The following is a 13,224-nucleotide window of genomic DNA, read 5'->3' as shown; positions in this document are numbered from 1 at the left end:
CCTCCACAGGTGGTAACAATCTCTCTTCGTTGCGTTAGCTGGTTAGTTAAGTTTCCCTTGCCTTCTTTAACACGCTGTGTTCCAACAATGGGAAAGCTACTCTTCAAATTACTTAAGAATTACGCTAAAGCTGGAGCCAAAGTTGGGGAGAACTTTGAAATGGTTCTCTCCGCCTTTAAGGTACGTTTCCTTTCTCACATTAAAACTTTTTTGGTACCTCTCTTTGCAAACGTAGCTCTTTATAACCGACGTTTTAACCATATCGAGCCTTGCCGTGACTTGAAGAAAGAAAACCTTTTTTTTTTAGCAAAGTTTTGATCGATTTTGGGGTTGTTATATTGCCGGTGTAGAGGATGTGGCAGTTTTCTTCTATTTCAATCAGACGCAGATAGTCTCATTGCTAAGTTTAATCACAGTCATTTTAAGTATTATATAACGTTAAAAGTAAAAGATGAAAATTTGTTGAATATATCGTCTGTTGCTGCTTGTGTTTTGTCGTGATATAGTTGACCCTGTAATTGACTTTTTTCATTTACTCTTTGAAGCTTTAATTGTGACACTTCAAGGAAGTTTTTTTTTTCAAAGAAATAATAGAGGCTATCTTCTTATCTAATAGTTTTATCAAATTGTTTTATAATTTACTGTTTTGTCGTCCTCAGGCCATGACCGTGATTATACGGGACTTCAAACAATATACAGTGACTGAGAAGCATCTGCAAGCATTGTTAGGTTTTGTAGAGGAAGACATTCACGATCACACTAAGCAGGGCACAGCTTTTCCTCTTCTGAAGGTACGTTCAATGATATATGCTTCTGAAAAGTGCTCTTAGTCCTGATTAAAAACAAGCCGCTGCTGCTGCTGCATCCCCGGTTAAAACTCGGGCTGCAGCGACGGGAAGATATAAGCTTAAAGAAAGAGCCATTCTTCCCTTATAAGGCCTGTTTCCTTTGGGTATTTATTTGTTCACCATAGGGGCTATTTTTCTGGTGTAAAATTTACTTTCATCTTTAAGATATTAGGGAGGTTAAGCAACCACGACGAAGACGATGACGTTAAAGTCAAAAAAACTAATTAGTTTTATGAGCAAAACAACAGCTCTGCATGCTTATCACGCTTTTTAGTCAATTTCGTAAAAGTCCACTACACGACTGGGACGTGAAACCTCCCAAAGCCACGTTTTATGAAGGACTTGAACATACGACGACGAATTTTCCGTTCTATTTTTTAACCTGGGTTAATTCGTTAAGAATTCAACTCCAGGAAAAATTGCCTACATTTGACAAATTAAGCGGGTCCAAATAGAGGTGAAAAAGGTTGAAAGGACGCAAATTCATTTTTAGCGACGTTTTCACTGCCGTCGTCGTCGTCGTCGTTGCTTAAGCTCAACTTAAGCTCTCGAGCGTTGAGAACTATGACTTAACTTGCTAGTTATAACTCCACAGGCAATTCTCTCAAGGAAGCTTGTAGTACCAGAAATCCATGACGTCATGTGGAAGGTTGGACAGCTGTCAATCACGGGTAGCTCACCTTCAGTCCAGCTTCAGAGCAGGCAGGTGAGAATACGGAACGTTGATTAAAACCAGACCCCTGTCACCGTTGTTATCTTTGTTTTAGTCGAGAAAATAGACCCCTCCAAGGTTTATTTCAACTTTTGACATGGAAAAGTTAGGGAAAATTCGCCGACACCACTGGAAAGAGCGCCTTAATGTTAGTAAACTTGCCAAATTTGAAAGTAATGCATCTTAAACGAGCCAAGATATAACTCCGCTAAGTTGCGAATATTTACACGTCTGTAAAATTTCTAGCCTGAGAAAACAGCCGACATTTTGCGACGCTACCACTGGTTTCCCCGCCAAATGACGTCTGAGAAACGAGCTCTGAAATTCCATACTGAAACTAGATCTGGTTAGTGGTTCTGATTGGTTGAAACAAATTTCTCACGCAGCACGACCAATCAGAAGCATTACCCAGATCTTGGTAGTGACGCGTCATCAGTATGGAATTTCTGCGCTCGTTTCTCAGACGTCATTTCGCGGGAAACCAGTGGTGGCGTCGCCAAATGTTGGCTGTTTTCTCAGGCTATAAAATTTCGCGTCTTTGAGGAACAATATCTACGATAGTTTTCGACAAATCACCTTCAAACTTGACAATTTTTCTAATTTTCCAGTGGAGTCGACGGATTTTCCCTAACTTGTCCATGTCAAATTAAAGTTGGAAAAAAAAGAAAACGTGGAAAGGTCTATTAACCCTTTTCCTGTCGCCAGGTTTGCGGCGGTTATTGAAAATTCCTTTCCAGTACAAAGGCCTTTGTCACCTGGACTAGCACTGCAAAACTGCTAACCAGTTATAGCAGTCTTGCACTTTTGTCAGCTTGCCTAGATACTAACCTACAAAGAGTAGGTTCCGAAATTAAACGAGGGAGAAATGTATGTGTCACACTGTACACGTTCAGAAAAGGCATGCTTTCTTTTCAACAACTTACATTTTGTTTACAGTGTATGCTCCAATTCTTGCTGGACTATCCACTTAGGAAAAAGCTTCAAAGATATCTGGAGTTTTACGTTTCTCAGTTGAGGTAAGGGTTCTTTGTTATAGATATTGTAAATGCTTGTCTTTTGTCAGCGGCTAAAAGTGGAAAAAGGAGAAGGCCGAGATAAAGCAAACTAAAGATTAACAACAATTAAATTGCGAAATCATAAACAGAGATAGCTGCTGTATATGACTGAGGTGCTCTGTTCTCGTGATAACTCATTTCTGACCGTTTATTTTTTTGATATCTAAAAACTGAAACGAAAAATACGTAACTGTTCTTAACTCAACGTTAGCAGTTCCAACTTATTCTTTGCTGTTTCATTGAAGCTATGAACATGAGACAGGCCGTGAATCAGCGCTGGAAATGCTGGCATCTATGTTTTCTTCATTTCCCGAGGTAAGAAACCATTTTCACTGATGTTACAAAGCAAGTAAACCAACTTGAAACTGCTAAGATGGCGTTGCTTTACCCAGCTTAGACATACAGAGTTGGGTGGGACTCGCGTGGAGAAACGTCATGAAACAGCCCAAAAAGGATATTTCTTTCCTCTTTATATCATTATGACATTTTATTTTCTTTCAGGTGAGACTTCAAACCTCACTATTTTCTTGTCTAACTAGATTTAGGCCACGGCCACACGAATCTGGACGATTTAAAACAACACATTATTTTTTACCCACACTGTAAATCAGAAAGATCTGTTTTCGCCCTAAAAATGGGACCGTTTCTGTGAGTAAAATACAGTCCTATTTTTGAGTCTAATTTGGCTCCCTTAAATCAGGGCCAATGCAGTCTAATTAGCTAGCCAAAGGGCTGATTTGGACCCAATGGCTGAAATGGGCTCCAGCGTAGGCTGGAATAGCCTTTTGGTTGAGCTGTTTTGGCCAAAAATGTGCTCAAATGGCTCCAGAAGGGGCTGAATCAGACTTTGGCCTGCAGGGCTGAATTGGTACTTTGGGGCTGAAACAGAACTTTTTAATTTTCAGTGCAAATTCGTGTTGACGGGTCCTTAAACCACTCTGGAGTTCGGCTTCAAAACGATGCTGATTGGGTGACCAAATTCACTGGTTTCGTGTGGACGGAAGGCCGTTTCGTGTCCAAAAAAATATGCAGTTTCAAAAATGTCCGCGGATTCTTGTGGACGGAGCCTTAGTAAAATAGCTGTGTGGTGTAAGCAACCTTTTGTTTGTTGCGTCAGCTCGTTTGCATTTTCAAGTGAACCCTTTGATAGTAAAAATTGGTTCATGTTCTTCGGCGACTTGTAACTCCAAACTGAAATGATAACTGTTTCTGATCACTATTAATTTTTCTTCTCAGGATTTACTGTTTGACTATGCTGGTTTCTTCTTTATACCGTTGACTTCTCGCTTGGTGAACGATGACTCCGCTGGTTGTCGTAAGCTGACAGCACTTGCTATCAAGTCACTTCTAGAGAAGGTGGAAATCTTTTTAAAAATATTTACGATTTCCAGACGCAGTTAATATAATTGGTGGTCTTCACTATGGCTAAAAAAGAGGGCTTAAAAATATCGCGGACAATATTACACCCGATTAGAGAAATTCATGATTTCACAACTCCTAACAGAGAGCATAAAAAAGGGAGGAACCCATCCATTAACTTTCCTTCCCTGCCATCCTTTCCTGTTCAATGATAACACAACCGCGATAGTGCCAGGGGTAGAGAGGGTGAAGTAAAGTAGGGTTCTTACCATTTACACAAACCACCCGAGTGGAAATATTGTGCATAAACTTTATACTATAAAATTTGACGTGATGGAAGAAATTTCCACTACAAGGTATATCCAAATAAGCTGAACCGTCTAAAAAGAGTAGAATAGTTGCTTTGTCTCATATCACATCCCATGTTTTCTGAAGCTTCCCAAACGGGATGGCGAAAACCATTTGATTACCGGTATCTAACCAGAATTTCCGGTTTTCCCACGTAAATGTTAAGTAACCTAGGCCGAACCCATTATAGTTTTGTTGTAATGGCACATAGTATCTTTCTACCTTAGTTATTTTTTCGTCAAACGCTTTCCTGGTAGTTTTAGAGTAAAGCTTTTCCTTCTTTTCCTTCTTCCTTTAAGGTAATATTTTTAATTCTCTTCTTTTGCTTTTATCCTTAGCTTGATGCGGATCAAAGACAGAAGTTATTTTCCATCGTTCTGTTATGGTTCAAAGATGAAAAGGTAAAAAGATAAGGTTTACTTAGATTAGTTTTTCTTCTCTGTGGCCTTTTGAGGTCAAAGAGATCCAAATATATTTCCTTAAATAGAGCACGCATCTAAATATGGGGCAGCTTCGGTTTGACAATACCGTCAATAAACAGGACCAAGGCACATTTACATGGGACAAAGCCCCTTGTGAACGCTGTGCCCGCTTTGAGTGTAATTAAAAGTTTCTTTAAAGAACTTCCTCAAGTGTGGAAAGCACTGTTTCGTCGTAATGTGGCAATTTGGTCGTGACGTGGATTACGAATGGGAGGTAGAAAAATCAAATCTGACAATCCTAGTACAGTTACTTAATCGCCTGATGGGGACTATCAAAAAGTAGTCAACGTCGCGGTGAACGTCAGAGACGCTTAGTAATTATTATGTTTTCCAGAATTAGCAGGCTACTGTTTTTATGTTATTTCTCTTCACTTTGTTTTCATAAACTTCTATGGGACGTTTATTACCATACACTGTTGACGTCTTTTTTCTTTTCAATTTTGTTTTGTTCTCTCGCAGATCAGTCTACGGCGTCTTGCTGCCCAAGTCTCTGGCTTATTCGTCGAAGTTGAAGGAAGGAATTTTGAGAGAAGACTTGGTAGTGTACTACCAGTTGTTTCAGGTCTCATAGCCCCGGAAGAGTACGAAACGGTACGTAGGTAGCTCTTCAGCGCACTGGCTTTAGCTTCTGATTACTTTATTTTAAAAGACATATGAGTTTTCATTTCACTTTATTTGCTTAATTTAACTGTATGAAAGTTATAGCTCGCGAGTTTAGCCGCCAGGCAGGAAATGAAGTTCTTCTCCGTCATCATTCGTTAATACTTCAGAATTTGGGAAAGTCTAACCTTACAAGTTTCTCAAACTTGTTAGTAAATCCAAATATAAAAGAAGAAAGGGGGTCATGCGTTTTAGCTTGGCGAGGTATTCGATAAAAAATCTCCTTTTGCCGCCTATATCTCTCTTTCAAAATCATTTTGTTTGTGAATGATAGCGACCTGGGACACAGTGTCAAACGCGTCGTATTTTCAGTTGTCCTCTCGACTCAGTGTTTGATATGTTATGAAACACTCTTTACCGTTTCTGATACTTTACGGGAAATTTGTTGGTACAGGAAGAAATCGTGGAAGAAGAAGCAGACGTTAAAGGATCCGGAAACATTCAGCGCATCAAAGATCACCTGCTTTTTAATACGCTTTCTCTTCTGGCCAAAATAATTAAAGAATGTCAAGTTATCAAGAACCCAAGCAGGCAACAGGATATGACTAAAATTTGGGGTAAGGTTTTGACAAGTGACAACTACTATAAAGTAACATCTAAAATTGCGTCTCGCGAGCTCCTTGAAATGATTGTCGGTATGTATGTTAACTGAATCACACACGAATAAAGAGGCTGGGAAAACATATAAAATTGATTACTGTCAAACCCCGTTAATACGGTGGACACTGAAGGGATCACAGAAAGTGTCCGTATTAACGGGTCATGTTATTTAAGTCAAAAAACACCTTTTGTTAGAAAAAAAATAATAAAAGAAATAAAAGAGGACATTAGCACCGTCTAATTAAGGTGTTTCGACATAGTTGATCAGAGGCCATACCGATATTTTTCAATCGCTTTAAAAGTGGTTTTATCCTTGACTGATCGCTATAACATTTTCACCCATGATTGACGATAGATTGAAATTTGTCAAAATGTAGATTTTAGTAAAATCGATATTACTATGACAATAATAAACAAAAAACTTTCAAATTGATAAACGCCTAATTTTGCGCGATCTAGACCAGCTGGTGAAAATCCAACACTAGGAACTTAAAGTTTGGTGTTTAGCAAATAACCTCCGTAAGAAGTAAAAAATTCTGTATGCTTGAATTCGACTAAAACGAAAATATATTTCAAACCTTAAATTTTCAATAGCTGTGATAGATTATTTAATAAAAACGTTAACTATATCGAAATACCTTAAACATTTAAAACTGTTTTTGTAACAGAATCTGTAGAAGCGCACCTACTGCATCCACATTCCTGGGTAAGACTAATTTCCAGTCGACTGCTCGGTTTGCTGTTTGCTGCGTGGAAACCCGAGGAACTGGTGACTAGTTTCCAGAAGAGAAGTGCGGCAGTGAAATATCTACAGGACGGTTTACCTGGAAAGGTATGACCACTTGTATAACAAGCGATTAAAAAAAACCGTGGTCTTAAATTATAATTAGTTATGTGCCCCTTAAAAAGCATTGTCATGGTTTCAAAGCCGGGCCTGAATGCTCATCACAGCGTACTATGAAGCATTTTTTGACCGCGCAGCTTCTGAAACGTTTCAAGACGTTCAGCTAAATAGTCACACTGAGTAGTCAACAGTCAACAGATGACAGTTTACTAGAAGAAGTTGATTTTGGTACAAGGTACACAAGCCTATTTTCTTTGCCGTCCGACCCATGTTTCTATACTAAGCTTCCTAATTTAGTGTCGGCAGTACAACTGATAAAACGGATAGAATAGTGAACAGGTGAAATGAAAAGTCCGGATCTATGGCTGCGTTCTAAGCGTATTACAATGTAAGTTGTAGTCAGACATTGGCTGCATGTGATGGCTAATATATTTTAATGTCAGGAGTTCTTGTGTGAAATGTTTTGGTTCAACAGCCTAACTCCTTTGTTTTCACCTGTATAGGTAGCTAAACTGTGTGGAGATATGTGTTCGCAGCTTCGTTCGCCACTTTTGGAAAACGAATTGGGAGAACAGGTGAGAAAGAGCATATCCACTCTCAACGATACTGACATGGTGAGAATGAAACAATGAAAGGAGCTGTATCTAACAGAAGGAACTGCCACTAAATTGGGTGAAACATAAAAATAATCGCTCAAAACACTAAAAGAAGATATTAATAACACCCAAATAAAAACGTAGGCAGGGATGGACAAACTTGAAGAAGATTAAAATGGATTGAAATGGTTGGTTTTTGAAACGTTCTCAGCCTAGCAGTTTTTCAAACTTCATTTTTGTTGTTTGTAACGTTCGATATATGCTGGGGAAGTATATATTTGTTGGACATGAAGCCGTTGTTTTGTCGTTTTCAAGTAATTTCTTCTTTAACGTTAAGTTCCAAGGTGCATAAGAAAGCGTAATTGGTAATATTAACAAAATGAACTAGACAGCCGTGAAACAGCGCCTTTAAGAATTGTATCAATTCGATTTACTCATTTTTCAAACATGTGATTTTAGGCTTAAAGCGCCCAATCAGGTAATCACTGTACTCTTCGCTATACTTAAGGACGCCAGTCATGGAGCAACCTTCCTTACCAATAAGACAAGCTAAAAACATTGATTCTTTTAAACGTTCACTTAAGACTTATCTTTTTTCTTAGGCATTTTGTTAAGATTTTAGGTACATTTTTTTAGAACACCTGTATATATTTTACCGAACAGATAATCTTATATATAGATATATTTTTATCCTTAAAGACCAGTTATCATTGTAATACGCTTTTGATTATGATTTATATAGAAAGGGAACCCTATAAAAAATAAATGTTGTTGTTGTTACACTGTAGAAAACCTCGCTGAAATGCATTTTCCTTCTTGTTTAGATTGTAAAAAATTTGGTTTTCTTGGCCAAGACACTGCAGCTTTTAGAAAGTGAATCGAGAGCTAAAAATCGGCAAAAGGAGTTGGCTTCTAATGGTGAAAATGAGGGTACTAAAGAAGCAGAAAATTTCACTCTAAAGAACCTCTTGGATAATATGAATAAAATGGCAACACTGGAAGCGTCACAAACTCCGAAACACACTCAAAAGGTTAGTCAAGAATTGAAGCAGACAACCTTTTGCTAACCCTAAATATAACTACAATTTTACCATAGTATTGCGTTGATATGTAAATTGTGCGATTTTTTTGGGTATTATTTTTTGATGGTCTGTTGTTCTAGGAACGTATACTGTGGGAAGAATATACAGCTATTTCAATTAACGGTGTCGGAAAGCCCTCATCACAAGACCGCATAACAATTTGGGCTTTTCATAAAATATTTACCAAACTTAAGGTGATGTTACACGGGACGATTCGCAATGACAATCTTTAGCGCAACACAGCTTTGCAATGCTAGAACAATGTTGTAACTTTTCGAAACAATGTCGCACCAATGTTGCAACGCTGTCTTGCCCTAAAAATCGTCGTTGCGAATCGTCTCGTGTAACATCACCCTTAGACCCCTGTTTACGCGGGTCCAGGCTAAGTTTTGAACGGACGAATTTTTTTACCTGTGCAGCCGTTTACATGGAACCGTGCAAATTCTGCTACAGATTGCAGTACTGTTTGCACGAGTCCATACAAAAACTTGCAAGGTTCCGCGCGTCCCGTGTAAACGAAAGGCGGATCCGCGCAAGTTTTTCAGTGTCCGTTCGAAAATTTGTCTTGACCCGTGTGAACAGAATCTTAGCCTAGCTTGCGTCGTAGACGTTATCAAATAATCAGAAGTTTACTTGCGTCTGCTGCGCAAGCTAAACTCAGCCTTATATCAATCCAGGCCGGGGTGGCATTAACATCTGCGAAGTCATGACCGAATTGCAAAGGATTTGTAGCTACTTTGCGGTCTTTTCGCTTAGGGTTGAGGCCTAAAAAGTCTGGGCCCAGTTGTTAGAAGGCCGATTAGCGCCAAGCCGGGATGAACTTTTTATCCAGGTTTCTTTTTCTTTCATTAAAAAGCGCTTTCTCGGATAATTTTCTCTGTTCTTTTTAGAACATCCAAACATTAAATTGTAGACAAGACGAATTAAAGTGAATTTGCTTTTTAAAATTTCATATCTGAATTCAAATTTCGCACTAACCCTTGGTTATCTTAACCCAGCTTTTAACAACCCGGCTCGATGTTTGTTGAAATCATAACTGTGTATGGAGTTTTTCAGGGTACTGTTTGTCAGTCGCGGGAGTCGCGGGAGTTGTCATTCAATTAAACCAATCTAATTTCCCCATTTGTTGTCTACCTTGTAGAGAGCATGCGTATTAAAATGGCTGGCTGCAGTGTCTATTAGTTTGGGAAAAGACTCCACTGAACTTTATCTTCAGGACATTCTCGGCCCAGTCCACAGAGAGCTAGATATAGTCACAACCTATAAAGGTAATCACTTCTTACGCACTTTCCCTGTAATAACACGTCTTGGTCTGTAAATAGGAAAGGTTTTCCCTTGAGTGAGTACAAACTTGTTTCTTTCTTGTTGTACGTTAGTAGGTAACGCACTAAAAATTTAATCAATTCTGTGATAAGTTAGCTTGAGAAAACAGCCGACATTTCGCAACACCTTCACTGGTTTCCTCGCGTAATGAGGTTTCAGAGACGGGCGCAGAAATTCCATACATATGACGCGTCACCACCCAGATCTGGGTAGAACTTCTGTTTGGATGAAGTAAACTTTCAACCAATCAGAAGCGCTACTCTGAACAGCGTAGTGGCACGCCCTTAGTATGGAATGTCTGCGATCGTTCCTCAGACGCCAATGGAGAGCTTTAGATTCTAAGACGAAGACGACTACGAGAACCAGATTTTCCCAATACTGAGAAGTGCACGCGCGCGAACAAACGTCATTTTGGCGGGAAAATGTGATAGCCATCGTCATTCTACTACGAGTTTTAGCGAGAATGTCGTAGTGGCGGGAACAAGTTATCAAATGTAAGAAATTTTATCATTTAGCGATCGGGAAAGGGCTTTACCTCCTTCAACGGAAATAAGCGTACAAACTTTTATGGTGAAAAAAAGGACAAAGATGCTTTCCGGGGTGCCTATTTTTAGAGAATAGGAAAGTAAACTCAAAATTAAATGTCGTCCGCGTATTTAGAGCTCTCTATTTTGCGAGGAAACCAGTGGTAGTCTTGCAAAATATCGGCTTTTTTCTCAGGATATGATCAGTTCAGTGGTAAGCAATGAAGTTACAAAATAACGCTTGTTATGGAAGGTGGTCCTTGTAGAGACCATTGGACGCTTGAGGGGATCTATGGGGGACCAACACCTCTCAGTTTCTAGTTTGCTGGTCACTGCTATTGGGCAGATAAAGAAATAATCTCATCTCTCATCCTCTGGCGCCCAGTGGGGAGAGTGCATTCAAGTAAACTACCATACCCCGGAGTGAGTGCTAGGGATTCAGGACTTGATATGTCAGAGGGACCTGAGTACAGCGATGGCGAACCGTGATGTTTGGGAGGAGATCCCCGTGAACGTCCTGTCCACACCAGTGGTCGAAGGATGATGATGATGTGAGAGCGATCTAGTTGTTTTATTCTAAACACTCTCTCCCTCTTGCAGATTCGAATCTAAAGGCTCTTGCAGAGGACGTTCTAGATCTCATAAAAGGTCTCGTTGGGCGGGAAGCTTTCTCCCGGGCGTACGCCAACCTACAGCAAACGGCTACAGAGACACGGGAAACAAGGAAGAGAAAGAAAGCATTAGAGGTGAGTCAAGTGATTTTTAAAAATCTTAACTGACAGCGCTGATATGTGTAGGCATGGTAGAGATGGGCGAAATTACCTTGTCAGTCACCATTTTTACATTACTCACAATACACCTTGTTACCCCCTCCCCCTTAAAGAAAATTGCGTCTTAAGCCTTATTTTCAATTTCTCTTGGGACGCATGTACTACCTAGCGAGAAAGCATAAAGAATGATTTTGCCAAAAGAGGGGGGGTGGGGGGGTAGAAGGGTGTATTTTGGGAAATGTGAAATCAGTGAATTTCAACTAACAAATATTTTCCACGCCACCAGCGAATAACTTCAGCTTTGAAGCAAACTTAAATTTAAAAGTTTAGGCTAAACATTTATTACCATTCTTCTCTCAGGCTGTGGCGGATCCGGCAAAGAGTGCTCGTAAGAAGATTAAAAAGAACTTGGCAAAGAAGGAAACCAGGAAAAGGAAACTTGATTCTCGCAAACCAGAAAGAAAGTTGAAAGCACCGCGAATGCAAGAGACGTAAAACACGTTTTGTGCATCAGGATTTGTGGTTTTAACCGAACAATTCTGAGTTTCCTTTCAACCACCTGAGACCCTTGGCAACCACTCTGGCAACAGCCAGAAACTAATGTGAACGTGAATCACGTGATGTCGATATCAGTTCACTCCCCGTAAAGATACTTTATTCCCATGCAATAAAACTCGTTTTACCCTTCCTCACGGTACTGCCGTACCGATCCAAATTGGGTGATTTTCCCTCTTTTTTTTCTCATTATCATAAAAAAAAATGATTAAAAGTCCTAAAAATAGAAGTGGATTGTAGCTACCAATAAGCCATTTCGCCGTTGGGTCAGCTGGGTCAGCTCTTGTACCGATTTGTATTATGGGATTGTTTTGGCACATTACTGCCTCTTTATTGCCTAGTCCCTAAGCATTTTTTGGCCTGGTCAAACCTGGACTCTAGAGCTGAGACGCCACCGAGAGAGAATCACCGAGAGTCACCCTTTTCCAGACTTGGCGCAGACAACCGGGCATGAGAAAATTCCTAGGGACTAGACTGGGCTACTGCGAGGTTGCGCAGGAAATTGGGTGTCAAAAATTGTCCTTCAAAACAGTCACATAAAGCAATTTCTCTGAACACCGACCCAGTCTCTCGCTCGCTCAGCCATGATTTGACCAATTGCAAATTTCGTGACGAACCTACCGGAAATCAAAATTGCCATTCATTGAGCTGTCAACATCTTCGATACGAGGTCTCTTTACTGATGTACTCGTTCATTCACTGTGAAGATATTTGCTCCAATAAAAAGTAGTTATTTTACAAGACTGGAAGTAGTTGTTTTTTTTGCTTGCCTGATATAGTTAACTGGTAGCTCAGATCTACAATGTTTAAAACACTTCGCTAGAATACTGTCAAGGAGAAATAATTGAGCTGTTATGGCCCTGACAGTATGAAAACTGAAGGGACTCTGGTCTGGTATTTTGGACAGTTCTAGTTTAACGGCATTTCATAGCAAGCTTAAACTAAACAGAAAGATACAATCAGGTTCACAGCAAAAGATTCTCCATGATTACTGTTGTATGTCGGAGGTCTCATAAAAGTCTCCTTCACAATGAGGGCGGAAATTGAGATTAAAAATTTAGGATTAATTGTTCAAATTTTTCTCAGAGAATGATGTGTGATTGCACGCAGGCCAAATTTCTGCGTCAACTGATTCGCCGACGTTTTTCTAATGTCGACGCAATTCCTTGCTATAAAATCCCAACGATATTTCTCGTTATACAGTGCTATTTCAGGTACATTATGGCGAATTCACTTTTGAACTCATTTTTCATGTTCACTTAACCTGATATTTGGAAATGTCACTAACGACAAATTGCGGTATAAAGTTGCTGTTAATCAATATGGTTGAGAACGAATTTCGAGATATTGCCAAACATCGAGCACTTGAGATTTATGCTGAAGAAACGGCCGTGGAGGGGACTGGTTTATACCTTCATCAAAATGACCAAGTATACAGTCGTCCTGCTTTTCCAGTTGGCTTCTTC

General features: G+C 39.7%; 1 protein-coding gene across 1 annotated transcript in view; it reads left to right on the top strand.

Annotated features, from left to right (window-relative positions):
* Positions 1-12,478, top strand: part of LOC140935947 (small subunit processome component 20 homolog) — a 47,527-nt gene extending 35,049 nt beyond the window's left edge. Inside the window, exons 26-40 of the mRNA XM_073385522.1 lie at positions 10-180; positions 660-791; positions 1,444-1,554; positions 2,497-2,576; positions 2,861-2,930; positions 3,852-3,971; positions 4,661-4,723; positions 5,264-5,395; positions 5,859-6,021; positions 6,733-6,896; positions 7,412-7,483; positions 8,329-8,535; positions 9,728-9,854; positions 11,034-11,179; positions 11,564-12,478. Coding sequence (XP_073241623.1) covers positions 10-180; positions 660-791; positions 1,444-1,554; positions 2,497-2,576; positions 2,861-2,930; positions 3,852-3,971; positions 4,661-4,723; positions 5,264-5,395; positions 5,859-6,021; positions 6,733-6,896; positions 7,412-7,483; positions 8,329-8,535; positions 9,728-9,854; positions 11,034-11,179; positions 11,564-11,698 — 1,893 coding nt within the window. The 3' untranslated portion in view covers positions 11,699-12,478. The remainder of the gene's footprint in view (positions 1-9; positions 181-659; positions 792-1,443; positions 1,555-2,496; positions 2,577-2,860; positions 2,931-3,851; positions 3,972-4,660; positions 4,724-5,263; positions 5,396-5,858; positions 6,022-6,732; positions 6,897-7,411; positions 7,484-8,328; positions 8,536-9,727; positions 9,855-11,033; positions 11,180-11,563) is intronic.
* Positions 12,479-13,224: the final 746 nt, after the last annotated feature.

Source organism: Porites lutea, chromosome 4 (genome assembly GCF_958299795.1).
Source record: "Porites lutea chromosome 4, jaPorLute2.1, whole genome shotgun sequence".
In the NCBI taxonomy this organism is placed as follows: Eukaryota; Metazoa; Cnidaria; class Anthozoa; order Scleractinia; family Poritidae; genus Porites; species Porites lutea.
The sequence above is the reverse complement of the archived record's forward strand: the minus strand, read 5'-3'. Positions and strand labels throughout refer to the sequence as shown.